The following is a 25,419-nucleotide window of genomic DNA, read 5'->3' on the forward strand; positions in this document are numbered from 1 at the left end:
GGGTTTCATTGCCACCTCACAGCACCGGAGTCCCCAGTTCGAAACTGAGCTCAGCTTACTGTCTGTGTGGAGTTTCACATGTTCCCCTTGTGTGTTTGTGGGTTTCCAACCACTTCTCCAGTTTCCTCCACCATGCATGTACATAGATTGGCTACACTAAATTTGCCTGTAGGTGCGAATGAGTGAATGTGCGTGTGTGTGCATGTGTGTGTGCATGATGCCCTGCTATGAGTTGGTGTAACTTCCAGGGTGTATTCCCAGCTAGGGCTCAGCATAAACAGGATTAACACAAACTTGATTTGTCTCACAGTCAACACTACGTTATATCAGTGTGGTTACAGAAAATTAGTGTTCATGTTAGTCATATAACTAAAAGTAAAATTCTTTGGTATATGTAGGTACTTCATTTATATTAAACTGCTTCACTTTTGTGCATTTTTGTGCATTTTTTACAGCTACTCTGATTGGAAATTTCTTACCTTTTGGTAAGAAATTAGACCAAAAATGACACAGACATAGCAGGAAATCCCTAATTTTGGAACAGAAGTAAATACAGTAACTGTGGTATAAAAGATCACATCTTTTCAAGCAGGCCGCAATAACCGGTTAAGGTCCAAAGAACTTTAAAATTAGATTTAGTCCTAATTTCCAGAAATAGTTTATTTATGCAAACTACAAAATGTTCAGTGGAAATCCAATTTATTAAACACAAAGCAAATTGTATGAATATTTATTAGACATTGAGAAACATGTCAGCAGTGACAGGTATAGTAATTAAACCCACTCAGTCACCAGTTAACCACTGGATTTTAACTAAATAATGGTGATTTTCACCGCTATGACATCATTACAAATTATAATCATTAATTAAAATTTCAGAAAAATGGGTCAGGAATTTTTAAACATGAACATCAGATGCTTTAGCGGATGTAATTATTTATACTTTCTTATTTCCGAACATACAATAACGCAATAGTGGAATTTCCCTCAAAACCACTACTCTCGCCTTCCCTGTCTTCTTTCTGATTGGCTGAGAAAAACTTTCCTTGCTGCTGATTGGTGTTCTTTGCTGTCCATCATTTCGTTTCCTGTTTTCGATTTTTTTTCCTCCTGCGCTGAAGTACCAAAGTTTAATTCACGGCGATATCGATGTTGGTAAGCTACTTTAACTGAAACTGCTGAGGAAATGCTATTGCTCATAGTTTCATTAGCCCCATGTCACTCTGACGCAGTCGCTACTTTCTGAAATTTTCATCATGCTTTTGCTTTGTGTCCTAAAAATCTTAAAGTTAGCCAGGTTGCTAAATGAAAGCGTTGAATCGCGAGTCAGCATCAAGCTGCGCTCGTGCGAATACAAAGTTTAAAGGTATTTCATTACTGGTCAGTAGGCAGACGATATCTGTTTTGTAGTTTAGTTACTGGTCAGTTTTCATTAATTTCAAACGGTAGCGTTGTTTCTGTTGTATTTCACAGCTTTTCTAACAACTCTGTACTTTTCCATGTCGTGTGTGTGTATATATAGTGAGTTAGTCGCTTTTACCATGTCGGCCGTCACGCAACAAAACAGAAGGAGACGCCCCCCTAAAATGTACATACTGACGTCCGACCACAAGGTACAAGACCACCTGGATGGTACCATTCGGCTGCAGAGGGGGAATCTGTGCCAAGAGCAGGAGGGTGGAGGGGAGCGCGGTGGAAGAGGGGACTTCTTATGGGTAAAGGTAAGGGATGCTAAATATTCCTCACTTATTAACTTTCGAAGAATCAGTAACATGTCACATGTTTTCCCTATTTCCAATTTTTGCAGGTTATAGACAATGGCGCTATGGTGAAGCTTGATAAGCACTTATTAAGTGAAATAGCTGCTGATCAGGCTGGCTTGCTGGAGCCTATCACTGACCTTGAGCTGCGATTCAAACTGCTCTCCAAACCTCACCGGCTTGCCAGATTGGCCAGCTTGCCCCTGGGGTCGCCCGTGCTAGTGCGGTATGGCCAGACAGGAGAACTGGCTGATGCTGAGCTCCGTTACCGTGGCCCCTTAATGCGAGGGAGCGGCGCTGTGTATTTTGGGGTCCAACTAAAAGTAAACATCTTAACTTTTCCTGCAAATGGAGGATGAATTTAGGCTTTTACATAGTTAGTTGAAGAAATCTCTCTAGCTCATCTCTTTGCTTGACATTGTAATATTTCCAAAGCAACTCCAAGTAGATTATGATTGAAATTTCTCTCTCTATCTCTCTCTCTCTCTCTCAGGGATCCGCAGCAGGCAGGGGCAGCAGTAATGGAAGTTACAAAGGCCACCAGCTTTTCACGTGCCCTGAACAGTGTGCCCTTTTTGTGTCAGTCAGCGATATCATACCATTTCGACCGACCCGAAGCAGCAGTTTTGGGGATAATGAACCTCAACAAACTGAAATAAACAGACCAAACCAGAACAACCAGAGTTCTAGTCATGTCCCAAATCCAGTTAGTGTCTTAGCACGTACAGCAGAATCAGTGCCATCTGACACTTGCTTACCTCTGCTGCAAGTGGGGCAGAGGGTCTGCTTCACCCTGGACAAGGTGCATCACTGGGGCACAGTGCAGTACTGCGGGCAGCTTCCTGGCCGTACATCGTCAGGAGGAGTGTATGTGGGAGTTTTGCTGGTGTGTGAAAGCTGAGTATAATTATTGTATATTGAATAATATATGCTCTATTATAATAATGTTAGTATAAACATTATAAAGAAAGAAAATTATTTAAAAATAATTGTCTAACATTTTATCAAGATTTATGGTATGATAACAGTATTGTATTTTAGTAATTCCTACAGTCATGGGGAAAAGAAAGTACACCCTCCAATTCTATGTTTTTATTTATCAGGACCTATATAACAAGTGTGTGGTCCTCACCAACTTCTATAAACAAACAAATAACCTCTGGTGACAATAAAAAATACAAGAGATTTCAACATTTTGATCATCAATAATTTTTGCCAAAAAAAAGTAAACCAACATTCAGAAACCAACTTCCACAATCATTAAGAGAATACTTAGAAGCCATGTGTTACTAATGAAATGCACAAGATTAGTTAATCATCATGAAGCGTGACTGCCTCTATAAAAGCAGAACTTTTGGTAGTTTGGTGTTCTGGAGCACTCAGGCGTGTGTCTGCATCATGCTAAGAAGAAAGGACATCAGCTATGACCTCAGAGCAGCAATTGTTGCTGCTTGTCAATTGGAGAAGGGTTATAAGGCTATCTCCAAACAATTTGAAATTCACCATTCTGCAGTGAGAAAGACTGTTTACAAATGGAGAACCTTCAAGACAGTTGCCAATCTTCCCAGGAGTGGGCATCCCAGCAGATTCAGTCCAAGGTCAGACTGTTTAATGCTCATAGATATAAAGTAAAACCCAAGAGCTCCATTATGTGATCTACAGGCACTCTGTAAGCACATTAATTATTAATGTTCATGACAGCACAAACAGAAAAAGACTGAACAAGTATGGCTTTCATGGTAGGCTGGATAGGAAAAAGCCCCTTCACTCTAAAAAATAATATGGCAGCACGACTTAGATTTACAAAATTGCATCAGAACAAATAACAAAAGTTCTGGAACAATATCTTTTGGACTGATGAGACAGAGGTGGAGAAGTTTGGTCATTATGCACAGCACAATGTTTGGCAAAAACCAGTGTATCACCACAAACATCTCATACCAACTTTCAAGCATGATGATGGAGGGTTGATGATTTGAGCTTGTTTTGCAGCCACAGGATCTGAGAAACTTGGAGTCATTGAGACAATGATGGACTCCACTTTATACCAGAATATTCTTGAGACAAATCTGAGGCCATCTGTCCAGCAGTTTAAGCCAGGCTGAAATTGGGTCATGCAACAAGAGAATGATGCCAAGCACACCAGCAAATCTACATCTGAATGGCTAAAGAAGAAAAAAAAAGTTGTTGGAATGGCCAAGTCAATGTCCAGACCTCAACCCCATTGAAATGCTGCGTCAGTATCTTAAGAGGGCTGTGCAGAAAGAATGCCCTCAAACGTCAGTGAACTGAAAAGATTTACTTCAAGTTATTGTTGCTGAAGGTGGTTCTATGTGTTGTTGAATTATAGGGTGTACTTATTCTTTCCCACCTGGTTTCTGAATGTTAGTTTACTTTTTGAAAAAAATGACTACATATTGAAATCTGTTGTTTTTTGTTGTTGTTGTCACCTGAGGTTATTTGTTTGTTTATAGAAGTTGGTGAGGACCACACAATTGTTATTTAGGCCCTGATAAATAAAAACAGAATTGAAGGAGGGTGTACTTTCTTTTTCTCATGACTGTATATGTTTAATAAGCATTACATAGTCTAGATAGAAAGTTGTACAGTCCCTGTCAGGTCATGATGTGTTAGTTAGATTCAAAGGAATGCTCCAGCATTTTTAATCTGAGCACTATCACATCTGTAGCTTTTGGGTAAGTAAAACTGACAAGAATTTCTGCAGATTTCCCTGAACTTGGAAAAGGAAAAAAAAAAACTGTTGACATAAAACTCACTTATAATGGAATAAAGGAGCAGTTGCTGAATTTCATTTCAGTATGGGTTTTTGTGGTCTAATGCACAATAAGACATACAGTCCCCTCCGAAAGTATTGAAACAGCAAGGACAATTCTCCTGTTTTTGCTGTACAATGAAGACATTTGAGTTTGAGTTCAAAAAATTACATCACCAACAACCTCGACAAGGCAGGGGTGAAGGCATCACGAGCCACTGTTTGAGGAAGACTTCCAGAGCAGAAATATAGAGGCCATACCACAAGATGCAACCCACTCATGAACAGTAAGAATCAGAAGGCCAGAATGGAATTAAAAAATACAGAGATGAGCCACAAAAGTTCTGAAACCAAGATTAACCTCTACCAAAGTGATGGAAAGGCCAAAGTGTGGAGAAAGAAGGGATCTGCTCATGATCCAAAACATACGAGCTCATCGGTCAACCATGGTGGAGGTAGTGTCAAGGCTTGGGCCTTCATGGGTGCTTCTGGAACGGGTTCACTAATCTTTATTGATTATGGAACTCATGATGCTAGCAGCAGAATGATTTCAGAAGTCTACAGAAACATTCTGTCTGCCAATTTACGAAGAAATGCATCCAATATAATTGGGAGGAACTTCATCATGGAGCAAGCAATGACCCAAAACACACTGCCAACACTACAAAGGACTTGATCAAGGGGGGAAAAAGCGTAAGGTTTTAGACTGTCAATCGCAAGACTTTAAACCCAATTAAGTATGCATTTCGCATCCCGAAGATGAGACTGAAGGGAGAAACCCCCCAAAACACACAACAACTGAAAGAAGCTGTGGTACAAGCCTGGAAAAGCATCACAAAAGAAGAATGCAACAGTTTAATGATGTCAGTGGGTCACCGGCTTGATGCAATTATTGCAAGCAAGTGATATTAAGTGTTATATACTTTAATTTACTTTAAGTCTGTTCCAATACTTCTGCTCACCTAAAAATTGGGTGGTCTACCACCAGATGTGCCATATTCTAAGTTGTTTAACACATCTAGATGTAAATAACAGGAAATGAAAGCTGAAATTCTGATCTATAATCTCGTATTCATCTTTTGATCTCAAACTCAAAAGTCTTCAATGTATAGCAAAAACAAAAATATTGGCCTTGCCTTTCCAGTACATTGAGAGGGGACCGTAAATGCATTTATAACATAAACCACAAATTCTTCATTTGAAAATGTAGTCCTATTTCTAAAAGAAGAATTATCCAGATTTAAACGGTCAATAAGACTGTTTCTGTTCTTTTCAGAGTAGAGGGGAAGTGTTAACGATTGTATTTGTAGTGATGGCATATACACTGCAGGTGTTGTAGATAAAGATTGAAAACGTTGAAAATGGTTGAAAATCTTTTAAATTAATGTCTCACACACAAGTGAAAGGTCCATAATAACAATATTGTGCATGTTGAATAGGTAAGGAATAAAACACAACAGAGTATGCCGTTATAGGAAAATAATTAATGGTGGAGTGGTGTGATGTGGCCTGACACAGAGCTGTTACCACCCTGAAGTAGGTTATTTTCCTGTAACAGAATATTCCAAAGTGTTTTATTTCTCTTAAACCACAGGAAGTTAAAAAAAAAACAACAACAACAAAAAAAAAAAACACAGCAAGTCATATTACCGAGAAACCAGAAAGTGCAAAGTCCTCTGTCATGAAGGCTTTCCTGTGGCGGAAAAAGTCAGTGCTTACTGACTGTTACAAAACACTGAAACTGGAAATTCCTTCCAAAAAAAAAGTCTTCTTACAGAACGCTTCACTAAATAAATGATTAGACATTTTTCTTTGTTAAATAACACATTTCTAAATCAGTTTATTATTAGCCATAGTTTATGTGGAGCATCTTCCAAGTCTCAGTGTAAGTTGTTACTATACAAATGATAACGTATTGGAAGGAGAGCATTAATATAAACCTGTGATTTGAATTACAGCCGGCACTATTGTCAGAGCTGCTGTCAGAGAAAATTCAACACCTTCTGAACAATCAGATTTGAGAATTCAACAGTGTTGTGGTTAAAAAAAAAAAATGTAATTATCAGCTCATACCAGCTATAGCTATTAGTGTTGTGAGTGTTGCTTTGTGTGTGTATCTCTTTAGGACAATCCAGTAGGAAACTGGAATGGTTACTATAAAAACTACAAGCTGTGCTCTATTCCTTCTCCCGAATTCGGCCACCTTCTTCCCCTCTCCAAAGTGGTTGCAGGTAATACTGAGTTCGAACAGAATGATCCAAAGTGGTGAACGGCAGTGCATGGAGCCATTTGTAAAGCTTGTAATAACCGAAGCTTTAAAATTCAACACCAGTAATGTTTTTTCTTTCCTTCAATTTTTTTCAGAAACAAGATCAGAGCGCACAACTCCAGAAATCCCTCCACTTCCTTCTTCCAAAAACGTGCATCAGCCTTCTTCGCCCACACATAGCAGGCACCTCCCACAGACTACAATAACCACAAACCCCAGCCACAACCCTAGACTGCTGATAGAGCCTTCCATGCTAGCCATGGCTAAATCTGCTCTACAACCTACAACTTCATCAGCTGCTTCAAAAGTTGCTTTAAAACCTCCTCCTGTCCCGATCGTTAAATCCGCTGTCAGACCACCTCCTGTTCCACCTAATAAGTCACAAGCCCCGCCCCTTTCACCCTCCACTGACCAACTTCATACTTCAAATGGATTTCATAATCCACCCTCTCCACTGATTGCAGAGAAAGCAGAAGCTAATATGTGGTTAGAGGTTGGTTCTATGGTCGAGGTGAATGACCCACCACTTTTCGGAGTCATTCGGTGGATTGGATACATCGGTGGAATTTCAGAACCAGTGGCTGGCATCGAACTGGTATGACTTTGGTTTTTATATTTTAAACTTGATACTATGGGTGGGCAAAATGGCGTAAATATCATGTCGTGATATTGGAAACTTTTTTACGACACATAATGTAAAACAATATAACAATAAATAAATATAAAAATAAATAAATAAACAATAAATACAACTAAATATATCACAATATTATAGCATCGGGGGAATCACATAATAAATTATGTGATTAGAAAAACTGAATGAATCAATAATTTGTTGGGGATCCTGGTTTTTTCAGGACCAGGAGTTGACCGCTGCCACGGATGGCAACTACCTTGGTGAGCGTCATTTCCGTTGCCCCCCTAACAAGGGGCTGTTTATCAAACTGCGTAACTGTAGACGAGACTCCAGATTTCCTGTCCCTGAGGCACCGATCAATCAGGTGGAGCGCTGCAATTCGATTGGTGAGTGTGCGGTTTGAGGTATGGTTTGCAGAGGGTCGTGTTCTAACCATGCTGACTGGAACGTGTTTTGTAGGATAGATTGCTTTAACACTAAAACATACACAATGTGGTCAAAAGTTTACGGACCTGACCATCACATTCATATGTGCTTTTTGAACATTCCATTCCAGATGTAGTCCCCCTTTGCTGTTATAATAACCTCCACTCTTCTGGGAAGGCTTTCCACTAGATGTTGGAGCGTTGCTGTGGGGATTTGCCCATTCAGCCACAAGAGTGAGGTTAAACATTGATGTCTGATGTGAAACGCAGTCAGCATTCCAGTTCATCCCAAAAGTGTTCAGTAGGGTTGAAGTCAGTGCTCTGCACAGGCCACTCGAGTTCTTCCACTCCAATTTTGGCACACCATGTCTTCATGTAGCTCGCTTTTTGTACAGGGGCATTGTCATGCTGGAACGAGTTTGGGCCTCTTAGTTCCAGTGAAGGCAATTTGTAAAGCAAAGACGTTCTATGCAGTTGTGTACTTCCAAATTTGTGGCAACAGTTTGAAGAAGGCTCACATATGGGGGTGACGGTCAGGTGTCCTCAAACTTTTGGTCATATAGTGTATCTATCCTTTCCCTGGTTTTCTTTGTCACTATTAAGTTTTACTGGCTTCGATAGAGACTTTTTTTTATTATAAGACAGAAATTGCTGGCTAGCTAGTTAACAATGTTGACAACCCAATTTAGCTAACGTTCTGAGGAAGCTCAATAAATATTAATTGGCTTTGGGTTTCTATATACGAGTTAAATAGGTCTTCTGCACACAGGGACAGGGACAACAACAGGATCGGTGGATAGAGTACGGAAAAGTGTATATTAGTAATTAAAATTTTTTTTGTGTTTATATACGAATTTCAGCATTTGCAGAATGGGGCAGTAAGCGTGTGGAGGAGAACACACCACCCATGTTGGGTCAGGAGGCTCGGCAGTTGTATGAAGGCTTTAAGAAAGGCATCCAGGGCCATCTCAACTCCTGCTACCTGGATGCATCACTCTTCAGGTGAGAGGATTTGTAGATTGCCTTCCAAACTAAACCTACGTCTTTATTTGGGTTAGACTTTTTTTTAAAGCAGTTCATTTCAGGCTTATGTTGGTATCACAAAACAAATGTGGCTTTATTGTTGACTTACACAACATTGTGTTTCGTTTAAGGAGATGTTATGAAGGTTAGGCTGAGAATTATTATTCAGGTTTAAACTGGGCTATGGCATTAAAAAAACACCTATGCAATGTGGCCAGGTTTGTTTTTGTTTTTTGGGAAGTAGCTCAGGTAAAGGCATTTTATATTTGTACATGAGTGCCTTTTTCTTTTTTAGTAAGTTAGTAAGATTCCCTGATCATGAGAACCAAGGAATTCTTTATATATTTATACCTGAGCAGCAACTTTATATATAAATTTATCTTGTGTTTGACGATTTTTGTTATTTATTGAGTGATTTTTGTGATGGTAGGTAAATAATCTGTCTCTCTCTTCTTCTTTCAGTCTGTTCTCCTGCTGCAGTTCAGTCGACTGGGTTTTGTTTTGGCCCTGCAACGAACATGGCCACCGAAGCAAAGATGCTCAGGAACTACTGCGCTGTGAAATTGTCAATCCTTTACGCAGGTTTGCATCTTTTTGTGTAACAGAAAGAGATGTATTTTGGGCTAAGTTCTCACTGCAGGGGAAAAGTGGGTGAAATCTGACTCGTTATCTCCCGACGACAGGGTGCACACTTTTCTGTTGCTCCACTCCGAAGCCCATACTTCACTTCTAACATTTCAGGCAAAGTTGTGATCAGATAGTAATGGGTTAAGGAACAGTTTATATGAGGGTGTGTGTTTTAGTCAGTATGGCATCATTAGGGATTGGATTGTTGATTTTAATATTAAGGGCGATGGCAGATCTGAACCATTCTGTAATGACCTTTTGTGAGAACAGCTGTCTATAATGTGTATAAGTCATGCAAACGGTTCTAGAAACATCCTGGAAACTCATTCCCAAAAGAATAGAACACATATTAGCTTCAGTCAAACTCCACAATCAGCATTCATTGTAATATGTAAATGCAGACACTTGGTCAGTAATTGTTGCTATTTAGCTCTTTAACCACATCATCATCATTCTTCTTTCATATAGCAATACACAGCACAGCAGCAAACAAACACACAGCTCAGATTTGACCATCTTAATTTCATAATGATTTGAAGATGGCCTTCCCTAATGGCCATGCCAGGTGGAGCATTGCTTTTTTTATTTGCGTTTTTTAAATATGGGTCAGTTCAGGGGTGTGACCTGTTGGGGTTAGTGTTGGATATAGGGCACATTAGATGAGTATGTGAACAGCCCCACCTAACAAAATGACACTTGAGCAGTAAATAGGATTTGAGCACTTGGAATGTAAACATGGCTTTAGATTATGTGCTCGATTCTGAAATATCACATTTCATTATTCTTTGTAGTTAGTATGAAGATTTTAATAATAATGCTGTATACACCATTAGGTTTGGATACGTATGTGCCAGTAAGACTATGGCATTGCGGAAGCTTCTGGAAGCTGAGACTACAGATGCAGGCTTTACTAATGAAGAGAAAGGTAGAGTTTAACACAAAGAAAATGTAGCCTTTACTTCCTGTGACGAGTCTGACAGGATTCTTTGTGTACGTGTATATGTTTCAGATCCTGAAGAATTCCTCAACAAGCTTTTCCAGCTCCTCCGGGTGGAACCACTTCTGAAGATTAGGTAAAACCCTTCCCCTCTTTTATACCTTCTCCATAATGTGCATCTGTACATAATATACATCTGGGGTTTGTCGTTTACTCCTCCTCCTTTCATCATCATCTTATTGCCTCTTTATGCTTGTTTTCTCCTCTAGATCTTTGAGCCAGGAGCCACAGGAATGCCACATTTATCAACTTTTCCCTCCTACACTTCCCTGTCCATCTTCACCTATTCGTTCTCCGCTCTCGCCCTCTTTCACTCCCTCTCTCTCTCCAATCCCTCTGTCCTCACCCTCAGCTGGATTCATGAGGGTTGCCAGTGTGCAGACACTGCTGGAATCCTCCTTCATGCATTCTGGGCTTAAATTCACAGAGGTAAAGGCAACTCTGACTCATAGTTTTTAAATAAATGTGACTCGTGGATTGTAATCGTGTCTGATCTGGGATTAGTGCATTTAGTTCTAGAGCATACTGTTTGTCAGACGTGGTGAAGCAGCCTTTTGGTGTTTTTTTTTTTTTTTTTTTTACAAAAAATGCGTATTAGTTAAAAACATTTCAAAATCAGTCTTGAAGCTGCTGTAAGTTTTCAGCTCTTCAGTGCCTGAAGCCATCACAATGGACTTCATGTGTTTTTGTTGTTGTTGTTGTTGTTTTTTAACTCCTTGAGGCCTGTGAAACTGTATTATAGTTAAAGGGGGTATGGAAAAGAGATGTTGTAGGTTTCAAACATAATAACAGCGTACAGTGTATTGCTTTAACCAGTTTTCTCGATATGTCAGTTATTTTATCTGTGTACTGACGCTACATAAAAGAGTAGACTATAAATGAACAGGAGCTTCTCTGATGTCATTGTTATGCTCAAAAACTGTACATTATTACATCCTTTAGCCAGACAAAAATGTTTAGATGTCTGCTGAATTTAACTATGAAGCGGCTTTGGAGAGAGGTTTACATAAAGATTGTGGAAAGAGATGGAAAAAACAGCATCATATTTTATTTTATTTCATTTCATTTCATTTCATTTCATTTCATTTTATTTTTACCCCCCTTTCTCCCAATGTGGTTATTTGCAATTTCCCACCCTCTAGCACACAACACCTACCAACAAATGAGGGGCATGGCTAGCTCAGATTATAGCAGCTTTAATGATTAATTTAATTTTTAGCTCTTTTATAACCCCTTAAACTCCCAGAACCTGTCAGTGGGTCAAAACATTTACTTCCTTACTCTCATTTTACATGTCCTCATTATAGTACGTGCATTTTCCTTTTAATTACTGTTTAATATGATGAATGACTCAGTATGACTCTTTATGATGAATAACTCAGTAATAAACTACGAGCTTAATATATATTGACTGTTTTTAGTCATTTCATCATGTCCTTTATTTACTTTTTATACTCCATATTAAATGCTTTTTTGTACCTGGGGCTGACAATACGATATCGATGTCATAACATACATCATGAGTGTAAAGAATATCATCTGAACTTTATTATTAATCCACTTCGTTATATTATTGGACATTAAAATCGATATTTGTAGCAACTGCTAATTTTTTCTCCTGTTCGTTGTTAAATGTTAATGTAAATGTAAATATTGTGATGCATAATGTATAATTGTGAAGATGTCTTCATATATCCAGATTTTTTCCTTTTTGCTCACTCCTAGTCGTACCTACTTTTTCTTCTTAAATTATTTTTTTTTTATTGTAATAGTTCTTCACTCTTTTCATATTTAGTTTTTTTCTTGAATAAATGAAAGGTCCTCTGTAAAATAAAATAATTAATATTAAAGCATTACTTTAAATCTGTTCTCAGAGCAGGTTCTGAATAATTCTATTTCTCCGTTTTGATAATCAGGCTCCATCCTGTCTTCCTCTGCTTATGCCACGATTCGGGAAAGAGTTTAAGATGTTTGATGCCATTCTGCCATCCCTCACACTCGACATCACCGACCTTCTGGACGAGAGTGAGAATGTTTTATATGTGATTTATTGTTATATTAAGTAATGCTAAAACTGTATTCCTTTATTTATATTAGTACACATTAAAACTGTGTTACAATGCTATTTACTATTATACTATTCCTTATTCTATTATACTGCATATAATATATTACTCAGACTACTCTGTTGTACTAGTATTTATGAGAATGTTTTAAATTGTTCTGTCTTATACAGTTGAAGACAAATCCTGTCAAAACACCAGTACGGAACAGAAAGTACACAATCTGACTGAATCCTCTCCTCTTCCCTCTAGCACTTCGACAGTGTAGTATATGTCAGTCGGTGGCAGAGTGGGAGTGTTCACAGTGTTATGAGGATCTGGACATCACACCTGGCCAGTTAAAACAGTATTGCAACACCTGCAATGCCCAAGTATGCATAGGTGTAGAAAATCACATACTTTCTGTATGTCCTGTAACCCAGTTAACATGTTAACTGCATTTCTCCATGTCAGGTTCACGCCCACAAGAAGCGCCAGACACACAAACCAGTTAAGGTCAGAATGCCCAAGGGCACGTGGGAGGGACCGGTTCATGGAGCTCGCCAGCAATTAACTCTCTTCGCTGTGACATGTATCGAGACCAGTCATTATGTGAGCTTCGTCAAGCACGGGCCCCTCCCTACCGACTGGCTGTTCTTCGACAGTATGGCTGATAGAGAGGGTAAGAAAGTGGACCAGTGACAAAGTAAAGGAAAGATCGGTGTCAGTTTTATGCTATGTGGGGCATTTTGGGGGGGAGGGTTGTGGGGAGTACTTCTGACCGATCACCAATCTGTCAACAATCTATTTTTAATAGAGACAAACATTTCAATCTAACAATTTGAGGAAACAAAATGTATCCTTTTGTAGCTGCGTGTATATGCAGGAAAATGTGAAAGTATTCATAAGTTTTCCCAAACACCTAAAATTGATTATTCTCAGGTGTATGTAATGTACTGCTGAATAATATGTATAAAGTGAGAAAAATTGTGTATTAGTAGTTAAAGTAAGTTGTTCCCTTAACAGCCTCAGTTTTTCTCTCACTTGAAACTAATACTTCTAATACTACCACTAATATAAAACTCTGAAGACTCTCCCGTGGCGGAAAACTTACCTGAAACTTTACAAGCCGCTGTCACCAGGGACTCCTTCCATAAATGTTAAAAAAAAAAAATCTCCTTCCAGAAACGTGATGATATCAGTGATTAGATGTTTTTCTTTGTTAAAAAACAGCACATTTTTGATCAGTTTATGGGGCCTCATATATCAGCCTTTTAGTAAAGTTGTGTGTAAATGTTTGCGTAAACCAAAACGAACTAAAAATTTCCACTGGATTTAAAAAAGTTTCGGATTTTGATTTTCTTTGTATTTGTGTGTATGTTAATGGATGCCTTTCACCTGTAGATTACTCAGCGCGTTCCCAACACAGCTGATTTTCATTTAGTGAAACCCACAAAACTCCATAAAAATTCATGTGCACAGACAGCTGTGAGCACGAATCAATCGATCAGGGTAAAGCCTGAAAAAGAGAAGTGGAGGTTTTTCGACCTGAAATTAACATTCAGGGTAAAACCTGAAAAACAGAAGTGGAAATTATTTTGACTCGCTTCTATGCTAATAAAAATATTGAATGATATATATTAATAATAATATTTGAGTGCTAAATCCTCTGTCAGCTGAGGCATTTGTTTACAGCTTACGGCTTTGCACACACAGAGCGGCCCCTCCTCTGCTTAAATGGCCACATTTCTTTTGTCATAATTGAATGATTAGTTTTATTTGTCTTCATTTATGGGTTCGTGTTGGCTCACTTTTTTTTTTTTATATTGTTTAATTAATGCCAGTAATATAAATCGACTGGGTTTCACAACATGATCTCAATGGTACTCTTGATATGTTTGTGATAGAGACTCCAAAGCACTTTGGTAAGTTGCTCTGGATAAAGGCATCTGCTAAGTGCTGTAAACGTAATAAAAATGAGCAATTTAAACTCAACAGTGTATTTCATATCTAAAAGTCCAGTAATTCAAGTAGATCATATGATGCTCGTACAAATGATTTATGAATAAATGCGTTCGTATCCAGCTTGATAAATGAGGCCCATTATTAGCCTTAGATTATGTGGAATCTCTGTGAATGAGTTGTTACTCCGCCACTACTGTCAGAGCTGCTGTTATAGAAACCTAATCAACACCTTCTGGTCAATCAGAACTGGGAATTCAACAGTATGATAAATAAAAACATCCCATTGAACAGTAACAGATCCCTCTGAACAGTAAAGGGCTGATTTGCTTGTTTTGGTTTCCTGATGCCTTTGACAGGAGGGGAGAACGGCTTCAACGTGCCACAGGTGAGGGCGTGTCCAGAGGTGGGACGCTACCTGAGCCTGTCAGAGGCAGAGCTCAGCCGCTTAGACTCCACCTTCCTGAAAGAGCCAGTCCGAAGATTGCTCTGCGATGCCTACATGTGCCTGTATCACTGTCCTGAACTGAGCCTGTATAAGTGACGTAAAGAGCTAGCAGTGATGCTTCTCCTGACACACAACCAACCTTACAGTGTTTCAAATACGACAGTGTTGCAAATCTTCTTTTGGTGTGTCACATGACGAAAGAGGACGAGCTGATTGTAGCGAACAGAATAAAACTGCAAACATAAATTGACAGTCAGAGGATTTTGAACACTATAAAGACTCTTTGGTTAAATCTCAAGCAGTGGCCTCATCTTAAATACAAAATCTAAAGGGTCGGTATAAGTGAACTGAGAAATAAAGAAACAATCTTGATCTAATTTCAAAGGTCTGAGATACGAAACGTATTTGTCCTACAGTCGCAACTGACGCCGTCTCTGTTTTTTGTCCATTTATTAATCCGTAAGAAACTTCAAGTGTTCAGAATATTTTTATTGGCAGTGTATGTTTAAATGCATCCTAACCAGTAACTGTCAGCTGCAGCTGTACACATCTGTCTGATTAGGGCAGGTGCCTTTTATTTATCATGCTTCTGTCAGCATTCATATTGAATTATTCAGATTTTCTCCAATTCCACAGTTTCTTTCTTTCCACATTTAGCAGTCATATTGAAATTGTACCAGATCTCGGCAAATGCAGCTGACACACAGTACCTCTGTATTCACTGAAAGTGTTGTCTTTACATATTCTACTTGAAAATAGTATACTGGTGTATATAACTGATAGCAGATTAATGTTGTGAATATAAAATCTACTTTTCAAACATGTCTGTTGTTTTCCTTTGGACTGTTATTTAAGAATGAAGCATTATTCACTACTTTTACAAAGAAAATTGAATACAGTCAGTAATTTTACACCCACAAGGTAGGTTTGCCTGATGAGCTAATGCATGAGCATAATGCATAGGTTCTCAACCTTGGGGTCAGTTGAGATGCGGATGGGACGCGGGGGATTTTTACCAATCATTATCATGTAGTTTTATGCATCTAAACTTGATTTATGATTATTATTTTATAACAATTACAGATATGTGTACTTTACTTCACTTAAATACCTGATTAAACTGGTACCATTTTCTGGCATTTGCAATGCAAAGTTAAGTGCATCAAATCACAGTAGAGCTTTCGACTATATCTCCTGACTTTGATATTTACAGTAGTGCACTGTGTTTTTAAAAAATAATTGGCCTGTAATTTCCTCTAATTGCCACGGTGAAATGGGGTCACCAGCCCAACACGTGAGAACCCCTGTCATTGTCATTGTGTATATGTTTCTGTCATACTTTTTCCTCATTCTCAGGGAGTGGTTAACAGGATCAGCTAGTATAATGTGGACATTAGGTGACATGATTGTGTGTGATAAGAGTAGTTGATATGCTTGTTACTGTTCACTGAGTTTTTCTCACTCTAAAGCAGGTAGATCTTCCCTGAGATCCACCTTCCCGCAGGTTTCATCTCCAACCAAAATCTAACACACCTGTTTTAGCTGATCAAGAACTTCTTAAGGCAATGACCAGATGGAGCTAAAAGTCTTCAGGAAGGTAGATGTCCAGGAGCAGGGTTGGTGAGCACTGCTCTCAAGTCTTACTGTGAGTACTACTAGTGCTGTTTGTCTCCAGTGCAGTAGGGGGCGATAACTACATACAGGTCATACTCTTCGGAGCTGGCGCGTCACTGAAGCCCTGACGGGTTGCCAGATTTGTGGTTTTACCTTCCTATGCCTCTTTTTTCTTTTTTCTTTCTTTTTTTTTTTTTTTGTGTGTGTGCAGGATTGGATTTGAGAGTTTTTCATAAACTGTATTAAGTACTTATATTCACTTTATATTTATATTAAATATTTAATTATATTTAAACATGTAACTTTTTATACGTAATATACATCCCGCTTTTAATATTATTTGTTATTCTCAAGGGATTAGTGTATTACATATATTTTTTGATAAAGAAAAATGCAGAACTACGAGTTAATTAGGGAGCTGGTAATATAACTCTTTAAGAAAATAAATGTTTTTACAACTGCTTCGTGAAAATATAATTTTTATGGACCATTGGGGTTTTTGGTGTAGATCTGGCAACCTTCATGACAGGCTTGCTAAGCGCAGAGCATCGAAGCTGCAGTTATAGTCCCTAAATACAAATAAAACACTTAAGATTTCTGCAGAGAAGAATTATAAACCTGTATAAACAGATACTAGAGTTATTTTAAGGTATGGTTTTCATGTCTCTTTATCTTCGTAAACATTAACGCTAACATTAGCTAGCTGTTAAGCACAGTCACGAACTGCGCATTACCGTAATGAGCAGTGTCCTGTATACTGTAATATAATATACTGTAATATAATATAATATACTGTAATATAATATAATATACTGTAATATAATATAATGTTCACATATTCTGTGCAGTGGTACCCGCAGTGCTGATAAATGTCCTCGATAAAACGCTTAAGATTAAAACCGAGCTAATATTTTACAGAAATGTCTATCTGGACAGATTAGCAGTATTGCTAGCTGTAGGGTTAGCTAGCAGCTAATGAGTAGCTAACTCCACATTTACTGGCTTTGTAGAGTTAAAGGAAAATTCCACCCGGAAACACATTAAATATTTTTCTACTGAAATATTTCTGTTGTGTTTAGAGAGCTTTGTGCTGATTTGTTGGAGGCTGCTGTATGTTGGTTATTTCTGTGAGAAGTTAGTGGTTGTGCGCTCACTGACGTCACAGGGGGGACAGGATGATGGCTGATTTAAGGGGAGGTCACACCAGACTTTTCAGCTCCACTGACTTCTGTTCATACGCATGCGAATGCTTTGAATGCTGCGAATTCTTTTAAAGCTGTGTTGTATAAATGGGGATGGTGCGACGCCGCTATAATCAGTGCTTCCTCCATCTTGGATTTTCTGAAGACGTGTCGTTCTTCTGTTGGTCACACGTCTTGACGTGATACGAATTCGCAGGTCAGAGTTGACGCACTGAGCTTGCGTTTCCGGTCTCCAGCATTCACATGAACAGAAGTCATTAGAACTGAAAAGTCCAGTGTGACCTCCACTTGACCTGAGGCAGTGTAGCTCCATCAGACAGTGTCCCCAACTGAATAAACAAAATAATGTTGTGTCTCAAATTGCGTACTTACGCACTATTCTGAGTACTAGCACTAACGATTTTCTTATTACAGTAAGTGTTTGAATTTTAAAAACGTCCTGAAGGTCTGTTTCTGTATCACTCTTCTGGATTTTCTAGGTTAGTAAATACGTTTAAGTGTAAGGTCAGAGATTTCGATTTGAGACGCAGCCCAACGACAGCAATCACACACACTGCAGGAAGTTTTCGTCATCAGTGTGCATGAAATCACTGAACATTACATCTGGACTTGGAAACCAGATGGACAGAGATGTTTCAGCTCTGATGTGCCATCTAGTGGACACCGAACCTAAGCGAGTGTGTGATCAACAGCACATGCACGAGTGTGTGTGAGTGTGGTGAAACTGAAGTATTAGTTAAACGGCATTGTGGGTAATGTGGGAAACTGATAACCAAAGTGAAAACATACCGACGTGTTCAAGAAAGATTTTTTTTTTAACCCAGAACTTTGAAGATAATAAATATTGATATGCAAGACATTCCTGGTGGAGTTTGAGTAAAAGAAGATTCCCGTGTGTGCTGTGGGAACATTACCGTTACGCGTGCAATCTTACTGAGCACTCGGACATCAAGGGTGAACCTTGGGAGCTTTCCTAGGTAGATAGTGAAAATATTGAATGTTTATTTGTTTTGTTGTTTATTAGTAATCGGAGCCATGTCGTCACCGGGCGGACAGGGAGGAGCTTTATCTAAAGCTACAGGAGCAAAGAGGATGAAATGGGCTCTGGAGCTGAGTCTGGCCAACACCAGGTAAGAAATCTTAAACTTTATTCATCACGTGTGTGGAATCAGAAGAATAGTGGAACTGACTGCTCTAAGGACTTCACAGTTGAAGGGCGATTGATCACAGGGCTCAGAAATTCAAGAAGTGTTCCTACGTCCATGCAATTTTACTTCATCTGCAGTTTTGCAGTTTCATTTGAGTGCAAAATGTTGCACCTCCATGGTTTCTGTACTTTTATTTTACAATTTTACGTACAATTACTCACTCTTAGAATAAGCATTTAATGGTTCCAGTTCTCGTAAAGATTTCTGCTTGGATCATTTTCTAAAAGGAAAACCACTGATTAAAAGTTCTTTGTATGACACAGTAGTGATAAGGTGGTGCAGTGGGTAGTTTTGCCTTCTCACAGCTCCAGGGTCTCTGGTTCGATCCTGTGCTCATGCTCATTAGAGCTACAAAGTGAGGGGGAAAAACAGGAACGCCTCCATGTTCATCTTTTGCTAGAAACAAACTAACTAGCTAACTGTGCACTGCAAAAAATGACGTCTTAGCAAGTGAAAATATCTTGAATATAGTCAGTTATCTAGTATTTCCTGTTATAAGATTGCAGTTAACCAAATATATTATTATTATACCTATTTCTAGACATTTTTACTCATTTCACACTTTACATTTTCTTGTTCTATTGGCAGATTATTGTGCTTCTTCTATCTGCTAATAGAACAAGATTGTTTCAAGCTTGGAATTAGTACAAATGTATAGAAGTAGGTTGTAATAATCTTATATTTGGTCTGTTGTAATCGTATAATAGGAAATACTAGATAAGTTTGACTTTTGCAGTGTGATGAGTGATGTATGTTTTCCTCCTCTAAACAGCGATCTGTATAGTCAGTGTTATAGATTTTACTAGCTTATGTGTCTGTATGTTGATTGCTCTAAAGCAAGTACTTGAATATGCAGTAGAACTCATTTATAGGTAAGAAGTGCTGCTTTGTTTACTGCTGATGGAGTTCACAACCATGCAGATTTGATGTCACTTGCTGAACTCGGAGTTGAGGAGACCACTGAGAGTTCCTGAGTAGAAATTCCGGGTTGAAGTGGAGTTTTCTTCTCATTAATGGTCCACTCTTTGCTAGGCCAAGCTTTTGTAGCTAGATTTTGTGAAAAAGCAACGTAATTGGAGCAAGCTTTAAGGTCATTTGTTTCTTTCATTCATGTGCTCATGGGATTAAATACATCAGTGTATCAGATCAGACAGTGTTAAATCTGATCTGATGCCAGTCCAGCATTTCAGGCCAGAAGAATCATCCCTCATACTGCTACTCAGTATGTTGTTTATGTAGACTCCAGTTTAGGATAACATGAACTGTGTTTCGCATTTCTTTAGCGTGAAATAAGTTTACCGGAAAACAAGGATTGCCTTACAGAAATATGTCTCTCGTCTCTTCCTCTGCGCAGGACACGAGGAGACAGGCAGCTTAAGGATGGAGAAGTGATGTATCCTGTGGGTTACTCGGATAAACCAGTCCCCGACACCAGCGTTCAGGAAGCAGACCGCAACCTGGTGGAGAAGGTAAAACTGCACGAAGTGTGGAGTGAACTAATGAAAGTTATCAATGCAGTATGTTTGTGAGAGTAATATCTGCATGCTATATGGTACATGTACACTATAACAACATTAAAGCCCATACTAACCTGGTTAAATGAATGTATACATTTTAAAATGATGCTATTGTTTAGCTGACTTCAGCCGGGTGAAATTCAGGAATTTTAATCATGCTTAGAGAGCACAGACGTCTCTGTGACACATATTATGGCTAAAAAATATGGCTTAGAAATATGAAAATTCATATAGCATTTGAAAAGTAGCTCTGAGAGCCCTGATACTTTTTATAATTGAACTGTTTATCAGGTACATTTTTTTGCAGTATTGATTGTCTTTAAAATTTCTTTTGCTTTAAATCATGAACTTTATGCCTTCTGTGTGTGTTTGTGTATTTGTGTGTGTGTGTGTGTGTAGAGATGCTGGGATGTAGCCCTTGGTCCTCTGAAGCAAATCCCCATGAATCTGTTCATCATGTACATGTCTGGCAACACTATTTCTATCTTCCCCATCATGATGGTGTGTATGATGGCGTGGAGGCCCATTCAGGCGCTCATGTCCATGTCTGCCAGTGAGTAAAGCTTCAGTTTGTTTTCATTGCACTTCATTCCACTCCTAAACACATTAGTGAACTATATTAGCATCCAAAGAAGCCAGAGTGTTTTCTGCCACAAACATAACTTTTACTATTCGTGTGTATACATACTTTGGCATGCAGTAAATAAATTAACCTGAGATGTGTTCTGTTTAAGAAATTCTGCTGCCCTCTAGCCGTTTGCGCTTAAAACTACAAGCAGGCAGTAAATCAGGACAGCAAATCTCCTCATTTTTATTCTGTTCTCAGTGTAGCTTCAAATAAATATAATTGCAGTAACTTCTCACTAAAGCCATTAATATGTTTTCATATATTGTGATCCCAGTATCATGGAATTAACTTTGTAATACACTTTTTCCGAATATTGCGGATATCATAAGGTTTCGATACTGTTTCTATATAACTGTTACTCATGGTACTAAGTGAACTTTTCATCGCCCTGTCTCTTCCTCATTAAATATATTCATTTTTTATACATTTTAAATTAAGACAGCTCTCAGCTTATAGCTTTTTATAACATTGTTACACTGTTTCCTTGATGCTTCGTTATCAAAAGTACAGATTGAAATTATGAGGTTCTAAGTGACAATTCTGTTACTTCATGGCTCAGTATCTTAAAACATCAACCCTCAGACCAGGTACATTCCGACTTAAATTTTTAGGACTCCGCCACTAGGTGGCAGAGGCATTAGAGGTGGGTGATGTAATAGCGGTATATTGTTAAATTCCATAAGATTTTGGCGTATGATGACGTAAGCAAGCACAAGTGAATTGTGTTCATGGCGTGTAACAATAAACAAATGTGACCAGTAACTCGGAGAGCAGTACAAGCCAACAATGAGGATGGATTAGTTCCTAAAAGGGAAGCTACATCAGTAGTGTGGAAGCATTTTTGGATACAGAAGCTCAGACTCCAAACAAACAACAGTAATTTTCAAAGTGTCCAAAAAGTCCTGTGACCACAAAGTGTTAGAAAGATTTATTTCATCACCTAAAACAAAGGCACCCACACAAGTATGAGGAGTGTCAGACATTGTATTAAATCACAGAGGTGTTGTTTAGCAGGGAATATTCTATTTCATTTGAAGGCCAATGTTTTTTTTTTATACAGATTTCAAGTGGGGTTTTTTTTTGTGGATATAAAAAAAAGTGAATAGAATTTAGTAGAATTTGTACTTTGATTGGAGGATTGGCTGAAAAACATCATAAATTGTTTTAAAATTAAATTCTCTCTCTCTCTCTCTCTATACGCACGCACACACACACACACACACACACACACACACACACACACACACACACACACAGACAGACAGACACGGCAGAGGCGGAAGTCGAACCCCCAACCCTGGAGGTGCGAGGCAAAGGTGCTAACCACCTTATATATATAGTATAGTGTGTGTGTGTGTGTGTGTATAATTATACATAGAGATAGACAGATAGATAGATAGAGAAAAAGAGAGAGGGGCGTAGTGGTTAGCACCTTTGCCTCGCACCTCCAGAGTCGGGGGTTTGCTTTCCGCCTCCGCCCTGTGTGCGTGGAGTTTGCATGTTCTCCCTGTGCTTCAGCGGTTTCCTCCGGGCATTCCAGTTTCATCCCCCAGTCCAAAGACATGCGTTGTAGGCTGATTGGCGTCTCTAAATTGTCCGTAGTGTGTGAATGGGTGCGTGAGTGGCTGTGTGATTGTGCACAATATCTCAAGAATGAGTGGTTGAATATTTGTAGGTTTTCTATGGAATTATCAGTGTAAATATCAGATGAACTAATTAGATTGGGGCCAACCAAACAGGGTCATGGGCACAGCAAGGCTGAAATAGTTTTTCTTCAATAGCTTATTTCCTGTTTGGAGTATATTTCAAGGGTATAAATATACTGAGGAATACTAATTACTCGCAAGAAAGACTAGACTTGGTGGTGGTGGAGGCATCCCAGTCAACACCATGGGCATCGAATCCTACCTGTTTCATACTGTTAGTGGCATGTAAAAAACATTTATAACAATAAAGAAAAAAAATAAAATAAATAAAGATAGAGCCTTATAAGTCCAAGGTCTCTATTGGGATGCATATTGTATTTTAAAGATGTCTTCAAGTATCGTGTAGTCAAGTATTTTTGCTGTCTTGATGTGCAGCATCCCTGAATAATAATAATAATAATAATAATAATCTTCAGATCCTGTTTAGGTGTTGCTTTTAATGTTGCTCCTCCAATTATCTTGTACTTCCTTCTGATAATTTAATGGAAACTTGGGGTGTCTTCACACTTGGTGAAAGTAAAAATAAATCACTTTTACATATATAAATTCATTCAGAACTACAGATGAAATATTCATCTTTTTTGAGAGAACTGGAGAGAACAGCTACATCCTTATACTGTTCATCCTGTTCTTTTCAGAGCTACATCTGAATGATCTGAATAGGATGTAGTGCGCCAATGCAAATGGACATGTACTATAAATATTCACTTTATTATCCTTCCATGTTTCAGCCTTTAAACTGCTGGAGAGTTCAAGTCAGCAGTGGCTCCAGGGTTTGGTCTACCTGATCGGCAACTTGCTCGGCTCAGCGCTGGCCATCTACAAGTGTCAGTCAATGGGTCTCCTCCCGACGCATTCCTCTGATTGGCTCGCCTTTATTGAACCTCCACAGGTATGATGCAAACTGTAAGCCAAAAAAATAAATAAATAAATATGGACATAGTATGTATAAAATACAGTGGATCTGTAGTAATACGTTTAATGTTATTACCCCTGGAAAAAAAACACTGTTTTCTGTTTTTTCTTCCACAGAGGTTGGAGATAATGGGTGGAGGATTGGTCCTGTGAGCCTTCAAAACCTCTTGTACACATTTACACACACAAACCTTTTCCCTGTTTAACACAATTTCATTAATTTATGTATGTTATGAGTTAGATCTCCTTTGTCTTTGTTTCATGCTTCTGCTACATATAACAATGTCTTTACAAAATGAGATTTAATAAATGTATTTCAGAGTTCTTTTGACTTAAAAACGTTAGCGTATTGTCTCTGTGTCAGATAAAAACCTGTTCGAGGGGGAAAACAGTTACTGACTATTGTGAATGAAAGCAGTAAATGTGTCTCGTGTCCACTCCCGTACCTGAGAAGCTGCGTCATTCTCATGAATCTTTAGTTAGATCCTGTTGGAGCTATGTCTCCGACACTGTGACACTTTAGCAAAGTGTTTGAGTTAATTACTTGTTAGAATGAATTCTAATACTCCTTATTAAACAAATTAGCAATTGTGATACATCCCACATGACTGTAAGTACTGTGTGTAGTCCTGAAGAATCCTGTTTATTTTAAAGGTCAAATAAAAAATATATATATTGTTCTGAAATGTCACATGACGACATTCCCTGCATATGTTTCATTTATGGGTTTAACAGCCATTTGGAAACAGACGAAACACACCCCTCACAGGCTTGTTGACCTGTACTACCTGTTGCACAGCGTCTTTACATTGCGTGGCAACGGTTTTTACAACCTGGTAATTCAGGACGGACTGTATCAGACTAGATCGTATGATTTCATCTGTCCATACAGCACACGTAGTTATGACTAGACAATTTGCATAAAAGGATGAGATATGCTCTCTTTGCCTAGAGAGGTCAATGCATAAAATTATGCAGTCATTTCGGATTACTGCAACAATAAAACAGTGTGTGTGCTTCCAAAATGGCAGGGTTACAAATCCTTTAGTAAAAGCTGAGCAGCTTTGCTTTTTTTTGGCCAGCTATAATGCATGGACAAAATGTAATAATGCAGTGGAGAGTGGAGAGGATGTTCTCATGTTCAAATAAATCTCATTTTCTTCTTGTGGATCAGCCAGTTCCGGAGACTGATTAATTCACTCAGGCCATTAGTGTGTTTTTTTCTTTCTTGTGTGCTGGCCCTAATCAATCAGACCTGCAATAATTATTCCATGGTAAAATGATATTTATCCAAATGTCACTGACGTGGTTGGGATGCCAGAGGCTGAAAGATAATTCTGTTATAAATCAGCTACACAGATACTTCTATCCAAATTAACTTGCAAATGAGGGTCCAAATGTAGCAGCCCTGGTATTTGAACACTCCCGTTCACTAAACCCACAAATCTACCTGCTGAGCCACCACGGTATAAAGCTTTGAGGTCTTTTTGACCTTTTTACATGTCTCACGGAAGTATGGGTTATGGCTTCATCACCCCTGGTTAATATCTGTCATATGACACAAGAGAGCTGGCTGGTGGGTCGTAGCCAAAAAAAGTAAGCTTGTAGAGAGACGCATAGTGAAACTGTAACACACACTTACAAACTAGTCAAATACAAGAGTCAC

The 25,419-nt window shown here is 38.6% G+C and overlaps 2 protein-coding genes across 3 annotated transcripts; both read left to right on the forward strand.

Moving 5' to 3' along the window:
- Window positions 1-1,011: 1,011 nt before the first annotated feature.
- On the forward strand, window positions 1,012-15,785 carry si:cabz01101003.1 (ubiquitin carboxyl-terminal hydrolase CYLD). 2 transcript variants are annotated; one of them, XM_026943064.3, is made up of 16 exons: window positions 1,012-1,155; window positions 1,523-1,721; window positions 1,808-2,083; window positions 2,254-2,646; window positions 6,659-6,764; window positions 6,898-7,397; window positions 7,660-7,825; window positions 8,725-8,866; window positions 9,350-9,469; window positions 10,348-10,439; window positions 10,524-10,587; window positions 10,721-10,940; window positions 12,428-12,536; window positions 12,827-12,945; window positions 13,028-13,235; window positions 14,875-15,785. In XM_026943064.3, the coding sequence occupies exons 2-16, from the start codon at window positions 1,542-1,544 to the stop codon at window positions 15,057-15,059; spliced, it is 2,880 nt and encodes a 959-aa protein (XP_026798865.2). In that variant the 5' UTR covers window positions 1,012-1,155; window positions 1,523-1,541; the 3' UTR covers window positions 15,060-15,785. The 2 variants fall into 2 exon arrangements, with proteins under 2 accessions (XP_026798865.2, XP_053087056.1); XM_053231081.1 differs by lacking the exon at window positions 1,012-1,155 and adding an exon at window positions 1,188-1,366.
- A 1,281-nt stretch (window positions 15,786-17,066) lies between these two features.
- emc4 (ER membrane protein complex subunit 4) lies at window positions 17,067-24,444 on the forward strand. Its single transcript, XM_026942872.3, has 6 exons — window positions 17,067-17,226; window positions 18,804-18,909; window positions 20,342-20,456; window positions 20,904-21,057; window positions 23,570-23,730; window positions 23,871-24,444. The coding sequence occupies exons 2-6, from the start codon at window positions 18,815-18,817 to the stop codon at window positions 23,904-23,906; spliced, it is 561 nt and encodes a 186-aa protein (XP_026798673.1). The 5' UTR covers window positions 17,067-17,226; window positions 18,804-18,814; the 3' UTR covers window positions 23,907-24,444.
- Window positions 24,445-25,419: the final 975 nt, after the last annotated feature.

The sequence above is a fragment of the Pangasianodon hypophthalmus genome, chromosome 28 (assembly GCF_027358585.1).
Source record: "Pangasianodon hypophthalmus isolate fPanHyp1 chromosome 28, fPanHyp1.pri, whole genome shotgun sequence".
NCBI classification, from domain to species: domain Eukaryota; kingdom Metazoa; phylum Chordata; class Actinopteri; order Siluriformes; family Pangasiidae; genus Pangasianodon; species Pangasianodon hypophthalmus.